Here is a 16,956-nt window from a genome sequence, read left to right as displayed (position 1 = left end):
ATAATTTAAAAGTAAATAAAATTAATGTTCATATATAATTAACTTATTTAAATAATTCTTAACCTGATTTTGATTTGGTTTTTTAACTATAAAATATTCCCAACTTTCGTATTAAAGGAAATATTAATGTCTTCAAATTCTAAAGTAGTCATCCCAGAACATGTATCTTTTAGATATTTTAAGCTAGTCGACTTTGAAAAAGTTTGCCATCAGCAGATTTTTAAACTTCCATCCGAGATCTTGACTCCTGAAGTATTAGCTAAAAAATCAACTAAATCGGGTATCAAGACAAAAGCTATTAGAACTTCTTCACGTATTCCGAAGCCTAAGAAAACTGACGAAGTTAACATTGAAGAAGATTCTCGAAGGTTTAAAAAGACAAGTAATGTATAAGGCGAAAATTTATGATTAAGGTCTTGTCAATTCGTTAATTCTAAGGTGAAGAGACGAATTTTATAAAAAACAAAGGTTCTTCAATTGTGGCGCAACACAGGTCGGTTAAAAGGACTTATACAGATAACGCAGACAGTGCCGCGACTCTCGCTTGGAAAGCACCCAACTTTCCCCGAAAGAAGAAAAAAACAATTCATTTAAATGAACAACAAATTCGTGCACTTCCGAGTATGTGAAATATATTGATTAAACATTATTATCTATGAATACTCAAATTAATTTAAATTTTCTAGAACAACCCATCCTTTTTGCGAATTATAACGGTCGTGCGTTTATCGAAAACCCTTTTATGAGACAATCTACTCCGTCAGTACTTATTCAAGGCGCATACAAATTAAATGCAGAAGAGATTGAAAAATCATTCATTCAAACTTGCTTTAGGTTAATTTCCTTTTTTTAAATATATTTAATTGTTTAACTAATTTAATAACGTAATAATTGTTAATTTTATAGACGTCAAACTGAGCCCAAGGTTGAAATATCAACTGAAAAATAAATAAATTTATCGGATGGTTTAACTAATCTTTTATTTATTTTTTTTTAGTGCATGGGAGCCAACGAGTCACAAACTTCCTTTTTTCTGGAAATAATTTCGCAAAATTAATTCACAAACATTAATTTCTTGAATTTCTTTTCATTATTACTTATTACGCATATTTAAATACAATTAATTCCTTTCATTTGTAAATAAAAAATGCACATGATATATCGCAATGAACTCAACCCGGATAACTCATTTGATTTGCTGATTCAATTACTAACTATATGATCACGTGAATTTGTTTTGAAGAAAGACCAAAAACTGCTATTTCACACTCCAGCTACACACGTATGTATAAAATAGTAGATTCTTCTCCACCCAACTTGGGATCGTGCACTGATCATTCAGTTCGGTTTCAACAACAAAGACTTGTCCGTAACGCTACTGTGAAAGTTGTAATTTTTATCCACTGAAGCACTTATAAACTTTTATTAATGGCCGCGGATCGCAATACGCCAGAAGGAGTTGAAAATTGGTTGATTCAGTCGTCAACCAATCCTTGGTTGTTTCCTTCGATCGTAGGTCCGGAACTTACAAGGGAAATACTGCAGCATATTTGTAGTCGTTGGAACTTATATCCTTCTAACATTAAGCTGGGAGTTTTGTTTGCACTTTTGTGCATTAGGAAACTCTTGCTGAGTAGTATGGGAAATGAACTGACTGCGGTATGTGTTGCAAGATTTATTCTGTAATCGCTTAAAAAAATTACTGTAAATTGAATCGCGTTTTAAAGATATGGCAAACAACAAATATGTAATGTTCGAGTTGATTATTAATACGAAAATTTTTATGCATTACATCTGATTTTATGGCATCGCGCTTTTTTTAGACATTGTCATTCATTTTATATTCCAAAAATAAAATTTAGTATAAGAAAAGTTTTAGTTTACTTGTGATATTATTACTATTAGAGGAATAAAATAATACATCTTGAGGAATGCCTTAAGTAAATTTAAAACTAAATAATATACTTAACCGCCTGTTCAATAAACTGTAACTGATACAACCATCTTTTTTTATTACGTATGAATCTTTACTCATCTACTTCTATTCTTTTCGATTATGTCAAATTTTAGATAATTACAAATGGATGCAATGACAATGACGAGTGGGTCCGCTTAGTATCAAAAATGTTACAAAATTATCCATCCACAGGTACACTTGACCTTAACATAGAACAACATATTCCTGAGGACGCTCAGCTTGGACTTCAAAGTTTAATGGAACGCAGTAAGATATATGTTCTTCTATTTTTAAAGCGGAAATTTGTTAAAATTCAAAACTAACAAAGTACCATTTAATGTAAAGTACAACAAACTGGAATAAAATTTCATCCGACAGAATATGCTTTTATAGATCGTGACATAAGTGATGCCTTTTCAACTCTTTCAATCAACACAGAAGCTGTTCGTTCGCCCTCTTCACATTTTACTTTAAGGCAGGGAATTGAAATATCAAAGCAACAACGTTTACATGCCCTGAACAATGTAGCAATGCCACCACCTTCGCCAGGATTAACCTCTCCTGTCAATGCAACAGGATTTAATTTTATGTCAGATCAGAATCGGATTGGTTCATCACAAGGCCTTCCTTCGAATCGATCAACTACTTCATCGGGGCCTTCGTTATTTATTCCTCCTAAACGTCGACCTTCACAATTGTCACAACCATTCCACAGACCTCCGAATCCTTCTCGTGGTAATTAAAATTGCGTTATTTAATATATTAAATAAATGTTCTTATAATAATTAATTGTTCCTAATACCGATTTGCTGTTATAAGGATCTTTTTCTGGATCTACACAAGGACCAGATTCACCAACAGAGCCAAAAATTACTCAAGGAAAAAAATATGTGAAACCGACGAAAATTCAAATGCTTGATATAACAACAGCAACAACTATAACACGAAATCAAGAAGAAACAAAACTTAAAACACAAATGGGTACGAATATTTCACATAGTACTTTATCATATTGTGTGGCTATTATTTGATGTATATTTTTTCCTTTGACTGGAATATTTCAGTGTAGCCAATTTTGATAATGTGTAAATTACTTTCTCTTCTATGATGTCGGTCAGAGGAACAACAAATGAAAGAAATGCGAAGACAGGAACGGGAAAAACGTCAAGAAGAAAAAAGACGCGAAGAAGAGGAGAAAAAAACAAAAAGAACGTGAAAAGGCTGAGAAAGCAAAACTAAAGGAGGAAGCCAGACTAGCAAAAGAGAAAGAAAAACGTGAAAAGGCTGCAGCAAAAGCGGCGGCGGCGGCAGCAGCAACAGCGGCTTCTAATGAAATGGGTGACATACAACCGACTAATGTTCCCGGTAAGATTCGCTCTTATTAAGAACAAAACAATTAATTTATGTTTTACTGACTTAGGAAATTTTATTTATTTATTTAGCAGTTACACGAAAAAAAAAGAAAATTAATAGTAAAGTATTTTTATTTCACATTGTGACCATAGCCTTTATAGCAATTAGCATTTATTATTTTAAAATTATTTGCTATTGTTATGAAATGTCAATGTCAAATTCATAGATAAAATTATTAAATAATATTTTTTTAAATTTATATATTCGAATCGATAATTTATTAATCGGTTTAATTAATATTCATAAATTTATATTTACAGATGATGAAACAGTTGAAGATGAAATTGTATCGGATGAAGAATTGCCACACAAGAAGCCTAAGAAAGCGGTGGCACCTACGTCTTCATTATCACCAACGCATCTATATCAGCCAGATAACTCAACAGATAATTTCAACACTGTTATGATATCACAGAACGGTTCGGGTTCAAATCCAGTTAATACATCAACTACAGCTGAGCCAGTATCATCAGGTAATAACATCATCATTATTATTACATATTATAATTTATCTAATCCCATATATTTTATTTTATTTTATTTTTCTTCCCCTTAGTATCTGAACATCCTATGGCTGCAGATTTAGAACTGCCAAAATCACAATTTGAAGAAATACCCAAGATCGAAATGACTGAAACAATGAGAAAACAATTCGAAATGAATTGCGGAGCAGTTCTTGATAAATCTAATAAGATTCACGGAGACAACCGTCAGCTCATAATAAACTTTTTAGGTGGACATCACACTAAACCAGAACGTAATGTTGAACAAAAATACATCTCTTTTTTTTTATCTATTTATGATATATTAATATCTATTTTCCCAAATAATTAGAACGCGAAAAACTTATGAGTATATCAAGTGGAGTATCTTGTAATGAAGATGAGATTCGCCATATTATTTTACATGAAGAAAAGACGCCAATCCCTAATGAAGGCAAGGAAATTCAAGAAACTTTCATATTTGAAATGAATTTGTCAAATGGCCAATGGAGAAAGCTTAAGAGAAAAAAGACCAAGGCAGTAAAAAATCCAAATTTGGAAGCTTTAAACGGTAGGCCAAATGGTAAGCTTCATGGGTAATAAAGAGATATTACCTAGAAAAGGTAAAAGATTTTAATAGTTTATTAGTTATTATTGTATTGTTGAATTATTATAATATATATTATTATCTAGTTAGTTATTCTGTTACAATCAAAGATTGAATATAAATATCGAACTTATTGGAGAAAAAAATCATTATATAATATATATTACATATTAAATATTTTTTTTGTATAAACAAGTATATATCAAATTATCACAATATCTATTTTATTGTGAAAACAATGTAGATATATATATAAAGTATAAATTTACATAAATTTATAAATTTATATTTAGGATATGAAATTATCTAATTTGAATTATAATTCATAAATAATTATAATTAATTTTTTAGTTAATAAAATTAATGACGATATATTTTTTTTTTTAATTTTTCTAACTATCACCGGGGGTGATGATCACCGATGACTGAAATTATGACGATCGACCAGCATTAAATAAATAGAGTGCCAGTAAAATTTGCCAACGGTGATACTCACCCCCGGTGATTTGAAGTAAAAAACTTTTTTTTTTATATAATATATCCTATAGGATTATTATAACTTAGAATGATTTCACCTAGATGATTTAACCTAATTTTATTAACATATTTTATTCTGTTTTTTTAAACATCTCTAAAGTAAATTTATATCAATTATAATAATTTATATGAAACTATAACACTTTAAAACTATTAATAAAACTATTTACAATATAAATACAAAATTTTCCTATAGTAATGTTTTAATCTGTAATCTGGTCAATTAAAATTAATCCTTCAATTCTAATTGAATTTGAATATCTGCATATATTAGTAAATCCAAATAGTAATCTTAGAATACTGATTTGAATTATATATATACGTATATATATATTTTTCAGTTTTCCACTATTTTGAAAATTTTCTTATGAACCATATATATTAAATTATTAGTCATAGCTAATAATTCCAACTGTTAAAATTTGAATTAAAATACAGAGGGCGATCAGAATTATCCGGCCACTTTTCAAGTTGAAATAATTTATATATATATAATATAGCAATAAAAATTTAGGTTAAACAAATTCATTATGTCTTTGTTTACTAATTCAGATAAAATTTTAATAATAAATTCTATCTCCATTTGCAAAAATAACTCCCCAATTCACAGAGATATGCTATTGATAGATTTTTTATAATATTCTGGAGGAATACCTTTCAATGCAACTTTAACATAGTACTTTTCAAGTAGTTTTATTAGAAAATTTAATAAGGTATGCAAGCATAATGTTGAAAAAGTATTATGCCATTATATTACATATTAATTACAGGTATTATGCAAATGTAATACTATGTAAATTATAAATTTTTCGAGTTTGCGAAATTCATGAATTTTAAAATTTAAAATTGTATGTTAAGGTTATTTTAAGATCTAGTGATTGAAATTTTGAAATTTTGGGTTCATCAGATTCGTCTCATTGAGAGGATTTGAATGGTAATAATTTAATGTTTGTAAGATCGATATTTATCACATGATTACGCTCTAAAAGCCTAAATGTCATCTACAATATTTTCTGATCCTGTGATTGAAATTTTCCGATTTATAGTTCTTTTGATCCGTCTCATTGAGACGATTCGAATGGTGGTAAGCACAGGTCGATCAGATCGATATTGGCGAAATTATGATATTTTTAATATTTTTAAGTTTGTTTACACAAAATTGTAAAATTTATAAAATTCATACAATAGGGTGACTTCATATATATTTTCAAAAAATATGAAGCATTGGAATTTGTTTATTGTGATTATAAATACAAAATTATATCTTATTTATATAACATTAACACATCATGATCAACAAAATTTTAGCAAAATAAAATGGCCGGATAATTTTGATTGCCTTTTGTAAACCTAAATAATTTGAAATTAAAGATGAATTCTTAAAATCAAATAAAATTAATCTGAATAAATAGAATCTAAAGGTTACTAAAAAAATTCAGATCTGAATTTATATAAACTTTACAATTAATTTCTGTTTTAAATATACAAAGTTATATGTAAATTTTAGATTTTACTATTTTGGGATCTAGTAATTGGATTTAATGATCTTTAGCTTGTTAAATTTATCTTAACAAAATAAATATTTTAATATATACCCTATAAAAAGTATTATACTTAAAATATACTTAAAATATATTTAAAATATACTTAATTTAAAAATTGCAAAATACTTATAATATATTTTTAAGGATTTTATAAAAAATCGCCATAGCGATGTGTCGCAAGTGTCACGTGACTTTACATATATGAATAATTTGTCACCCCGCGTCACATCCTCTAGTTTTCCATTTTTATTATTTATTCTGGGGACTTAGAATTTTTTCAGTGCAAAAAATACTATTTGTCACTTCCTATACATTACATGCTTAATCTCGGCCAAATTTTATAACGCTGGCCAAAATATCCTTTTTTGGATCTTTAGGTAACGTTACACAATCCAAAAAAGGCAATTTTATTTTTCAGCAAAATTCAAGTTTTTGTTACACAAAACTTCCAAAAAAGGAAATTTCTTGACGATCTTTTAATTCCGGCCGGAATTATAAAATCACGTGACACTGGCGATGCATCGCCATGGCGATAAAAAACAAAACCCTATTTTTAATATATCTAAAATATACTTAAAATTATCTTAAAATATATGTCTAATATATTTAATTACTTAAAATATATTTAAATTATATTTAAATTAAAATTTAAGTATATTATAAGATTATTATAAGTATATTTTTTACATACTTAAAATACACTTAAAATATATTATGAAATATATTATAAGAATATTTTAAGTATGTAAAAAATATATCTATAATATACTTAAATTTTAATTTAAATATAATTTAAGTATATTTTAAGTATTTGGGCAAAAATTAAATATATTAAAAATATATTTTAAGATAATTTTAAATACATTTTAAGTATATTATAAGTATTTCGCAATTTTTAAATTAAATATATTTTAAGTATATTTTAAATATATTTTAAAAAGTTTTTAATTATATTTTAAATATAGGGCGTTAGTTTATGGCGACCCTGTCGCCATGGCGACCCTAATCACGTGATTTTATACTATATTTTGATTGGTCAACTTTTTTTATTTTCGTTAAAAAATTCGCAACACTTTAATTCGCAAAAAGTTTTTTGATTTACGCAATAAAATAATGATATACTGTATGGTTAAAAATCAATTATTAAAGTTTACTAATAGAGAAACATTGTAAAATTTATATTTTATTTTTAACAGAACTAGTAATTTTGATACACAAAAAAAAAATGACAACAACAGAGTAAAAAACAAAATCGAGATGAAGAACAAAACCCACGAAGAAAGTTGAAGAATTAAATGATAATGAAACTCATGAAATCAAAGAACAAAACCAATGACATTGAAAAATAAAGCCTGCGAAGTCAAAGAGTGGCATAAAGTAGAGAAAATATAGTTAGTAAAGAATAATGAAAACAAGAACCTAAAGAATAAAAAAGAAAAAAAAAGAAAAAAATACTTAACGCGAAAAAAAGCCTATAATAAGGTTAAAAAATGAAACTTATAAACAAGTGAGTTAAAGAACAAATAATAACAAAACCTGTGAAGTTAAGAGTAAAACGCGTCACATAATGTTGAAAAGGAAGGAGTTAAAGAACAACGTAGAGAGTCAGTAAAGAACAAATTAAAAAACAAAGGCGAAAAAAAGGATGTACGCCTTAATTGTAAAACTGTAAAGAACCTCAAAGACCTATAAAAAAAGAAAAAACAAAAAATAGCAAGAAAGAACGAAAAAACATACCAAAAAAAAATGAAAAAGAAGGAAAAAAAGAAAGGAAAATAAAATCAAAAAAGAGAAAAGGGAAATAAAATGAAAAAAAAGTCAAAAAATAAAACAAGTAAAGCGAAAATAAAGAGAAAAGGAAACAAAAAAAGGAGGGAAAAAGAATAACGAAAAAAAGGGGAAAATAATAACAAAGAACTGAAGGCTGACGTAATTGTAAATATTAGTTAGCCAATCAAATTTGATCAAATGATTTAGGGTCGCACTGGCGATACGGGTCGCCAATGACATTTTCCCTTAAATATAAATACTTTTTATAGGGATAATTCATCTTTTTGAGTATAATATTAACTGAAATATCACATTTTAAAATTTTAATTATATATTAAAATTTGAATTATTTTAGTAATCTTCAGAATCCTAAATAAATTCTAAATAAAGAATAAATTTGTTAATAAATACAGGTAAAATGCTGACCAATCAGGTATCTACCCAATTGGTAACTTTTTTTTTGATCGGTCACCTGATTTATTCAATAGTTAGAAATTGGTGTACACTTCGATCGGGTATCAATCAGATTAATACCCGATTGATAACTATCTTTTAGTTTAAATTTACCGATTGATAATTATCATTTAGTTTAATTTACCGATTGCTCTCTTTAAAACAAATAGTGACCGATTGTTAGTAATTTATAAATTTAAAACAAATTGTAATCCGATTGTTAGTAAATTATAAATTTATTTATCAGATAACTTATTTTAAATGTAAATGAACTCTGTTTTATTACAAATGAAATTGTCTATTAATTGGTATGACTGCCATATAAGTAGTTGGATTTTGTGTGCCAACTGTAAATTTGCTAGGTAAGAATCGACTGTATATGTTATGAATCGGCATGATGGCATCTCTAGATAATTTGTGGAAATCATATTTCCACAATTCAACGTTGCAACTTTTATCATCCCAATTGCCGATTCTGCAATGAAACCTTGTTTTCTCATTTGCCAGCTTCATAAATACCAGTTGACAAAAGCGAGCCGATGCGTCTTAGGACCGATTGGCAGCTGAACTGTATGCTCGAAATAATACTGAACATGACCAGGGTAAATGTCTATGGACTCATCATTCTGTATAAATTTGGCCAGAATATATGAACTTCTTTGATATCGGGGTGCACTTTTTGACCCAAAAATTTCAGCAGCAATCCGAATATGACCAAATTGGGTTACGATTGGCAATACAACGATTGATTGATTGGAATCTTCTGATGATAAATCACTCGAAGCTAAATCAGCAATTGATGTAAAATTCCAATCGTATATATCATTATAATATTTTACCAATAGTTCATATGTGGCATTTGGTAACGATACTCGATTTCTTGGAGTAAGCATCTCTCCCGAAAATTATTCGCTACCAGTAGTAATCGTGTTATCGATATTTTGATGAAAATTTTGCATAAAATAGTAAAGTTCATTAAAATCAAACCCATCATAAGCTGCCAAACTTCCAGTTGTTAATCGAGATTGAACCAAAGGTAATGCATTCATCAATTTTGCATTATCCGATTAGGCGGATATTAAGCTGTCTAACCGCAAATTTTGCACGATGATACGCAACAATTCTAATTCAATAGTACGTTTACTATTAGGAAGGGAACCTATTTAAACAATAAGTTTATCCGTTACCAATTTGCCAATTAGAAATTTTGATTTTCAACAATCAACGTGTTTTACCTAATACGCCATTCATTCGTTCAAATGAATAACACTAGAACAAATAAAGCGGTCCATAATCTTGGCAACATTCAACGATGTGGAGAGATAAATGGATATTTGGAGTTATTTTCTCCTGTCCGTAATTTTCCTCAATTAAACGAGCTACTTGGTGCAGTCGGTAATGAGCTTCGAGCAGTGCGCTTTTGTTAACAATTCGACAAACAAGCAAAGTACAGGCTCTTACAAAATTTGCTAAAATTTTCTTATCAGCCTCATCTAAAAGATCCCACATAATCGGTGTTGCATAAATCATAATAAACGACCTCCATTGATCAGCTGTATATCCAGAAAATCCTTCTCCGGTTGCTATTTTAAAAGGTATCCTTCCTAAATCAACTGGAACTTGGATCTTTTTTGCTCTTTTTTCCATCAATTTAAGATGGGGTTTTTGTTATTTTCCCACCATCTATCCACAACTTTTTCACGATCCAATGCGCGATTCCCAAAAATAAATTATGCGTTGGATCAACCACAAGAAATCTGATCGGGTTAAAATACGGCAATCTTAACAACTCTGACCAACGTACGTGAGTTTTGGAAACATGTTTTTTTCTTTCGTACTTAGATTTACACAACCGCCAACGTTCGGCATTGCGTCGATGTTCATTTAGATCTTTTTGCACGAACCACTTGGTCATGTCATCAAACCCTCCGTAATTAAGCTTTCTTCCGCTGATGTTAGCTATTTTATAGCATCGATAGCAGCCAACTAATGCTGAAATATGACCGCATAATTTTCTAGCAGCTGGTATGTCATTGCTGCAGCAAATTACCACCATCTGGATTCTTTTACCAGTTGGATGCAAATCGGTAGAAGGTAAATCAACACCATCCCAGAATTGAATTTTTTAAGGATTCATTTGGAGAGATTATTTTTGAGAATTTTTTAACTAAAGGGAACGTTTGGAACATTTTTGATAGAGAATTTTCTAAGAGTTCGTTTGAGAAATGGTTTTTCGAGAATTTGTTAATTAAAAGGATCATTTAGGGCATTTTTTGATAGAGAATTTTCTAAGAGTTCGTTTAGGAAAATTATTTTTTGAATTTTTTAATTAAGGGGATCGTTTAGGGCATTTTTTGATAGAGAATTTTCTAAGGATTCATTTGGGGAGATTATTTTTGAGAATTTTTTAACCAAGGGATCGTTTGAAACATTTTTGATAGAGAATTTTCTAAGAGTTTGTTTGAGAAGATTATTTTTAAGAATTTTTTAACCAAAGGGATTGTTTGGGATATTTTTTAACAGAAAATTTCTAGAAGTTCATTTGGGAAAATTATTTTTTGGGATTTTTTTAACTAAAGGGATCATTTGGGACATTTTATTTTTAATAAAGAAATTTCTAAGAATTTATTTGGGAGATTTTTTGAGATTTTTTTAATAAATCTTCTAAGGATTCATTTGAAGAGATTTTTTAAAAAAATTTTTTAACTAGAGGGGTCATTTCAAATATTTTTTTGATGAGAAATTTTCTAAGGGTTCATTTGGAAAGATTTTTTTTTTGATAATTTTTTAATCAAGGGGTCGTTTGGATTGAGAAATTTTTGTTTTACGACGTAATTTTACCAAATTTAATTATAAATGTATTCATATGGGCTAATCGGACTCAACTCACTAAGTAATAATCAGGTGATAAAATTGAGGGATATATATGGAATTTGTGTAACAAAACAATCTATATTGATAATCGCCAAATAGGAGAGCGAAGAAAATATTTTCTCTCAACAAAACAATATAGTGGAGAATCGTCGGGGAATCGTCGTTTTATTGGTTATTCATTCTTATATTATATAAACTGGTTTTGTTTTAAAATATACCAATTTTTAAAGTACAAACATTTAAAGTATATAAATAATACCCTTATTTTTCTTTATTTTGAGTTAACATTAACGATACCTGAAATATTTTACAAATTTCGCTTGCTATTACGTTCCAATTTGGTAATTTTTAAAGTATTCAGTTAGTTATAATGGATAATATGGAACAAGTATATAAAAAAATTATTATATTGCTATTTTTTTTGTTTGATTTGTTTTACTTATTGTTGTGTTTTATTTATTTATTTATTTATTTATTTTTTTTGTTAGAATTCAAATCGCACTTTTATTCATGATTATCCAAATAGCAATATAATTACTACCATCTATTATGAAAGTGGTGGCAAATCTCATTCGAGAAAGTACATTATTCATTCGTTAGGTATTTATCCTTCCAATGTAAAAAAAACAAAGAGAACATCAAAAAATTGCCCTGAATATGAAATACCAGATAATTATAAAGTTGAAACAACTTTAGAAGGGTATGACATTATTTGCGAAACAAATTATTCATCTAATGGGACGGTAAAGTTTATACTTAACTGGAAAGATTCACAAGGTATTGATCGATATATCTCAAATAATAATTCTGCATCGGGTGTTGGCAAAGACTTTTTAATGGTAATTTATTGAATTTTTATATTTAATCATTTTTATTTTGTTCATTATTTATATTGAATTTGTTTGTTAATTGTATTTTATTTTATTTTATTTTTTTTTTAAAAAAAAAATATTTAGCTATTAAATAAAAAAACTCGTATTTCTGGAACTATTCTATTTGGTTTTGATATTCCTTGTTTAATTGAAGCACGAAAATCTATTTTGATACCTATCAATCGTAAAAATTCTTTCACTGCTCTTACATCACGTTCACAACAAAACAAGTGTATAAAATTACTAGCTAAAGATATTGAAAGGGCATCACAAATAATTTTAAAACAACAAAATTTTGATAACACAAAAATTCGATATATTGAACTCGAAATTGGTGATGAAATAGTTGGGATTGATCTATCAAAAGTTAATTTAGATTTTACTAGAATTCGTCAGGACGCGGTTGTTTGTGCATGTGATGAAGCACTAATACCAAGAGATGGGTATAGACATTTGGCAGCTATTAGTCCAAATCTTGAAAGAGAATATCAAATTAGTAATAGGCGAAATGAAATTTCTAAATATATGGAAACAATCATTCCAATTTATAATTGTAAAATAGAATTAGATAATGTACAAAATAATTCTAATAATTCTTCTAATAATTTTTCTAATAATAATTCTGTAAATTCTAATTTTTCTTTAACTAATGATCAAAGTGGAATTTGTTCTTATCGTTCTATTAAAGATTTATTAAATACTTTGATACCAATTTGGAAAAAAAAATCAATTTTAAATATTGGCGATAATATTAAATTAAAATTTGGTGGTGACAGTCATATAGTTACAAATAAATATTCTCACGTTATGTTTACAATGTGCTTACTTAATGAAGGAGATGAAGTATTAAAACCTGATAAACAATATTGGTAAAATCAATTTTTATTAAATAAATGTAATTTATTTATTGTATTCTAATTTTAAATTTTATCAAGTATCCTATTATACATAGGTAAAGAACAATATGAAAAACTTTCTATTGCGGTCTCAAAATTCAGTAATGAATTAGATTCTTTAAAAAGTGCTGGATTTATTGACCAAGATAACATTACATGGAGCATTGAATTTTACTTTAGTGGGGATTGGAAATTTATGGCTCTCGTTAAAGGATTAAAAGCAGCAAATTCAAAATATTTTTGTTTATTTTGTGAATGCCCAAAAGATTCACGTGGAAACTTAAATTTACAATGGAATATTTCAGAAAATAAGAAAGGTATTTATTTGATAGTTTATTTATATAAAAATTGATATTGATAAAAGAGTCTGTGATAATAATTCTACTATTACTAATATTGCAAAAGGTTGAATTTATTTAGGTATTGAACATCCAAGTCTTTTTCCAATAATCGAACTTGATCATTGGATCCCTGACGAATTACATGTCATGTTAAGAATAACTGATGTTTTAATGGATTGTCTATTCCAAGATTTAATGATCGATTTAAATGAATTTAAAAAGGCTACCAAAATTTTAATTGAAAAGGAAATGCAAAGAATTGGTTTGACACATTTCCAGTTTTTTGAATCAAAATTCAAAGGAAAGTCTTGGGATTGGACATCTTTGACTGGACCTGATAAATTGATAATGTTACAACATTTTGATGTAACAAAATTTATTGCTGTTGATCGTGGAAGAAAAATATCATTTTTATGGAAAGAATTCTTTAGTTTATATCAATTTTTATGCAAGGATTCATTTACTGATGCTGAAATTGACTCTTTTGAGGTTAATGCGAAAAATTGGATCAAGTTGTTTTGTGAACCTACTATCGGAAAATCAAATTCTATCAATCAAAAGAGAGGCATGTTTAATCCTACTGATATAACTCCATATATGCATATTTTTGTATTTCATATTCCAGAATTTTTAAGGAAATTACAACATAAAGGATTAAATATGAGACAGTTTTCTACTTCAAGTATAGAAAAGAAAAATCATTTACATGTATGATTTAATTGTAACTTAATTGCTTGGCGTTAAATTACTAATTATTTATTTTTTTATTTTTAGGTGAAATTATTTTTTGGGGGGACAACTATGGGAGGAAGAAATAATAACAACAATCATTCCGTTTTACATGATATCATGTCGTTTGAAAATAGACAATTATACTACTTAATTAATGATACACCCCGATGTATTAAACAAAGAATCATCCGTTCAAATCCTTGATTTTTTATATAATTATAAAAAATAAAAAAAAAATTATAAAATATTATACAACTAATATAAAATATCTTTTATTGTGAAAAATATGAAAGATTATCGAAAAATTTTATTCTATTGTTAGCTTTTATAAATGACATTTTAACAATATGAGAAATTTTATAACGTAAAATAAGAAAAACATATATACAAAATTAAATGTTAATTTCTAAATAAAAATTTGGTTCTATATTTTAAAAATGGAATTAATTTTAATAAAACAAATTATTATTAGCTTTAATTAAATAAAACGTACCATTATTTGAGTTATCACTCATAATACATTCTTCGCATTTCTTAAAAATGTTTGCATTAGTATCATCCTCTTGACTTTGAACAAAATAACCGGCAAAAATTGTAAAAGAAACCACCAATTTTGGACTATGTAAAATTAAAGGTTTTTTGCCATCACGAATTCTTGTTACTACAAAATCAGACCAAATAAAAGTTACATCCTTTTTCCGCTCTTCATTCTCCATAAACACATAAGCCTTTGTTCCGCTAACGTGATTTTTTTCTCCCCAATCTTTACAATCAAATAAGTATCCTAATCGGTTATATCCTGCTTCTCCTGTAAATACGCATTTATATTTTTTTAAATAAGGTATATAGGTGAAGCTTTCCTCATTAGAAAAAATTTTAACAAATAATTCTTCACTAAATGGTTCACATGTCAATTGCCTGACTCCACTTTTGGAACGGTGATATGAAAGCTTTTTTTCAATTCTGACTAGCAAGGAACTCCAAAAACTTCGAACTTGAGTATCAGAAATACTATCAAGTAAAAGTTGTTGTATATGTGGAATGACGTGATTATTGGGATGTAGTTGTCTTTGGTGTAAAGAAAGTTTAGTTTTTGTATAGAGACGGGTTGAATTGTCAGTAAATTGACATAAAGAACACGTAGTTTTATTAAAAGAGCTTTTTTTATTCTTGGCGTTCATTGTTCTAAAGAATAAAAATTAGACCTGTTTCACAAATCACGGTAATTTTGATTTTCAAATAATTAGCCAATCATATCCAAATTTTGAGTGATCATAATAATCACGATTTTATCACATTGTTTTGCCATGTGACATTTGGTTTATGCGTCAGATTAGCCCATATGTCAGGCTATAAAATAATATGTGGTAAGTTACGTAATATTATTACAGTTTACCCTTCCTATAGCGAATTTTTATATAACGAATCACGTGACGCTTAGCCAATAAAATATGTCAATTTTCCCTCGCTATAACGAAGTAACCAATCAAATTCTTCAAATTCTTCGTTAACTTGCTATAACGAATTTGAGGTGCAGAACGGTTTCTTTGCTATATCAAGGGTAGACTGTATCATGTAATCACATGATTTAAATATTTACATTTCACATTTTTGTTTATCTTATTAAAACCTTTTCTTCATTTTCAATTTTTTTTTTTACTTAAAAAACAATTTTTTATCTATTTAATATATTCAGAAATACATATTTTTATATATTTTTTTATTTGTTATATCTAGAAATGCATAAAAAGGTATATATTACCAATATTTCTTTTCTTTATTAATGTTTTTCTACCAATTTTTTTCGTTTCTTTCTTTCCTTTTACTAATACTTCTACTAATATATTTTCTATTATTTTTTTCTACTATATTAATATTTCTACTATTTAATATTTTCTATTAATATTATATTACTACTGATATACGTTCTCTTTCTACTAACATTTTTTATTCTATTAACTTTTTCTTTCTGCTAATGTTTCTACTAATATTTTCTATATTTATATATCTATACTAATATTTTTTAATAACATTCTCTTTTCTCTTACTAATATATTTATCATTAATGCTTCTTTTAAATAATCAAACAGGTATAAGCAAACAAGTGATTTTATTTTTATGCTACTTTTAGTAAAAGTTATATATTATATATATTTATTCAAATATTCAAGTATAATTAGTATAATTGTTTTTTTTAATTAAAAAGTGTAAATAAATTTAAATTGTAATAAAGTTTTGAATTAAAATTAAAAAAAAAAATACAAATTATAATTGCATTTTATAATTTTTTTGCCTGAATTAAATTATAAATCTACTAGTATTAATACGAAATCATTATCCTATATCTATCCGTCTGATATCTGTATGATATCTGTATGATATCTATATGATATATATCATAATATATCGGGTACCCAATAAGTCTATGATATGTGACTGATATTTAACTATCCGATATGTGTAAAATGTACTGTATAT

At 27.4% G+C, this 16,956-nt stretch overlaps 5 protein-coding genes across 6 annotated transcripts; 4 read left to right on the top strand and 1 right to left on the bottom strand.

Annotated features, from left to right (window-relative positions):
- Window positions 1-36: 36 nt before the first annotated feature.
- Window positions 37-1,171, top strand: OCT59_019403 (uncharacterized protein). Of its 2 annotated transcripts, XM_066143512.1 has the most exons (5): window positions 37-382; window positions 469-621; window positions 687-834; window positions 907-925; window positions 998-1,171. In XM_066143512.1, the coding sequence occupies exons 1-5, from the start codon at window positions 127-129 to the stop codon at window positions 1,055-1,057; spliced, it is 636 nt and encodes a 211-aa protein (XP_066005251.1). In that variant the 5' UTR covers window positions 37-126; the 3' UTR covers window positions 1,058-1,171. The 2 variants fall into 2 exon arrangements, with proteins under 2 accessions (XP_066005251.1, XP_066005250.1); XM_066143511.1 differs by having other exon boundaries at window positions 907-1,171.
- Window positions 1,172-1,428: 257 nt separating this feature from the next.
- OCT59_019402 (uncharacterized protein) lies at window positions 1,429-3,026 on the top strand (the record flags this gene model as incomplete). The annotated part of the gene is made up of 5 exons (XM_066143510.1): window positions 1,429-1,659; window positions 2,071-2,224; window positions 2,303-2,692; window positions 2,777-2,938; window positions 3,022-3,026. 5 exons carry the CDS (start codon window positions 1,429-1,431, stop codon window positions 3,024-3,026), a joined length of 942 nt encoding a protein of 313 aa, XP_066005249.1.
- Window positions 3,027-3,064: 38 nt separating this feature from the next.
- OCT59_019401 (uncharacterized protein) lies at window positions 3,065-4,452 on the top strand (the record flags this gene model as incomplete). Its single annotated transcript, XM_066143509.1, has 6 exons — window positions 3,065-3,070; window positions 3,178-3,322; window positions 3,403-3,429; window positions 3,631-3,843; window positions 3,927-4,127; window positions 4,205-4,452. The coding sequence occupies 6 exons, from the start codon at window positions 3,065-3,067 to the stop codon at window positions 4,450-4,452; spliced, it is 840 nt and encodes a 279-aa protein (XP_066005248.1).
- A 7,555-nt stretch (window positions 4,453-12,007) lies between these two features.
- Window positions 12,008-13,206, top strand: OCT59_019400 (uncharacterized protein; the record flags this gene model as incomplete). The annotated part of the gene is made up of 4 exons (XM_066143508.1): window positions 12,008-12,025; window positions 12,126-12,476; window positions 12,594-13,133; window positions 13,198-13,206. The coding sequence occupies 4 exons, from the start codon at window positions 12,008-12,010 to the stop codon at window positions 13,204-13,206; spliced, it is 918 nt and encodes a 305-aa protein (XP_066005247.1).
- A 1,664-nt stretch (window positions 13,207-14,870) lies between these two features.
- Window positions 14,871-15,659, bottom strand: OCT59_019399 (uncharacterized protein; the record flags this gene model as incomplete). The annotated part of the gene is made up of 2 exons (XM_025327097.2): window positions 14,871-14,902; window positions 14,972-15,659. The coding sequence occupies 2 exons, from the start codon at window positions 15,657-15,659 to the stop codon at window positions 14,871-14,873; spliced, it is 720 nt and encodes a 239-aa protein (XP_025172956.2).
- Window positions 15,660-16,956: the final 1,297 nt, after the last annotated feature.

This window comes from Rhizophagus irregularis, chromosome 29 (assembly GCF_026210795.1).
Source record: "Rhizophagus irregularis chromosome 29, complete sequence".
NCBI lineage: Eukaryota > Fungi > Glomeromycota > Glomeromycetes > Glomerales > Glomeraceae > Rhizophagus > Rhizophagus irregularis.
Note: the sequence above shows the minus strand (reverse complement) of the source record. Positions and strands in the feature narration are given on the sequence as shown.

Excerpts from the sequence above, each read along its gene's own strand:
- OCT59_019403 (XM_066143512.1), top strand. The coding sequence starts at position 127 with ATGTCTTCAAATTCTAAAGTAGTCATCCCAGAACATGTATCTTTTAGA. Across the intron at positions 383-468 it reads TCGAAGGTTTAAAAAGACAA|GTTCTTCAATTGTGGCGCAA; the intron begins GTAATGTATAAG and ends TAAAAAACAAAG. Across the intron at positions 622-686 it reads ACAAATTCGTGCACTTCCGA|AACAACCCATCCTTTTTGCG; the intron begins GTATGTGAAATA and ends TAAATTTTCTAG.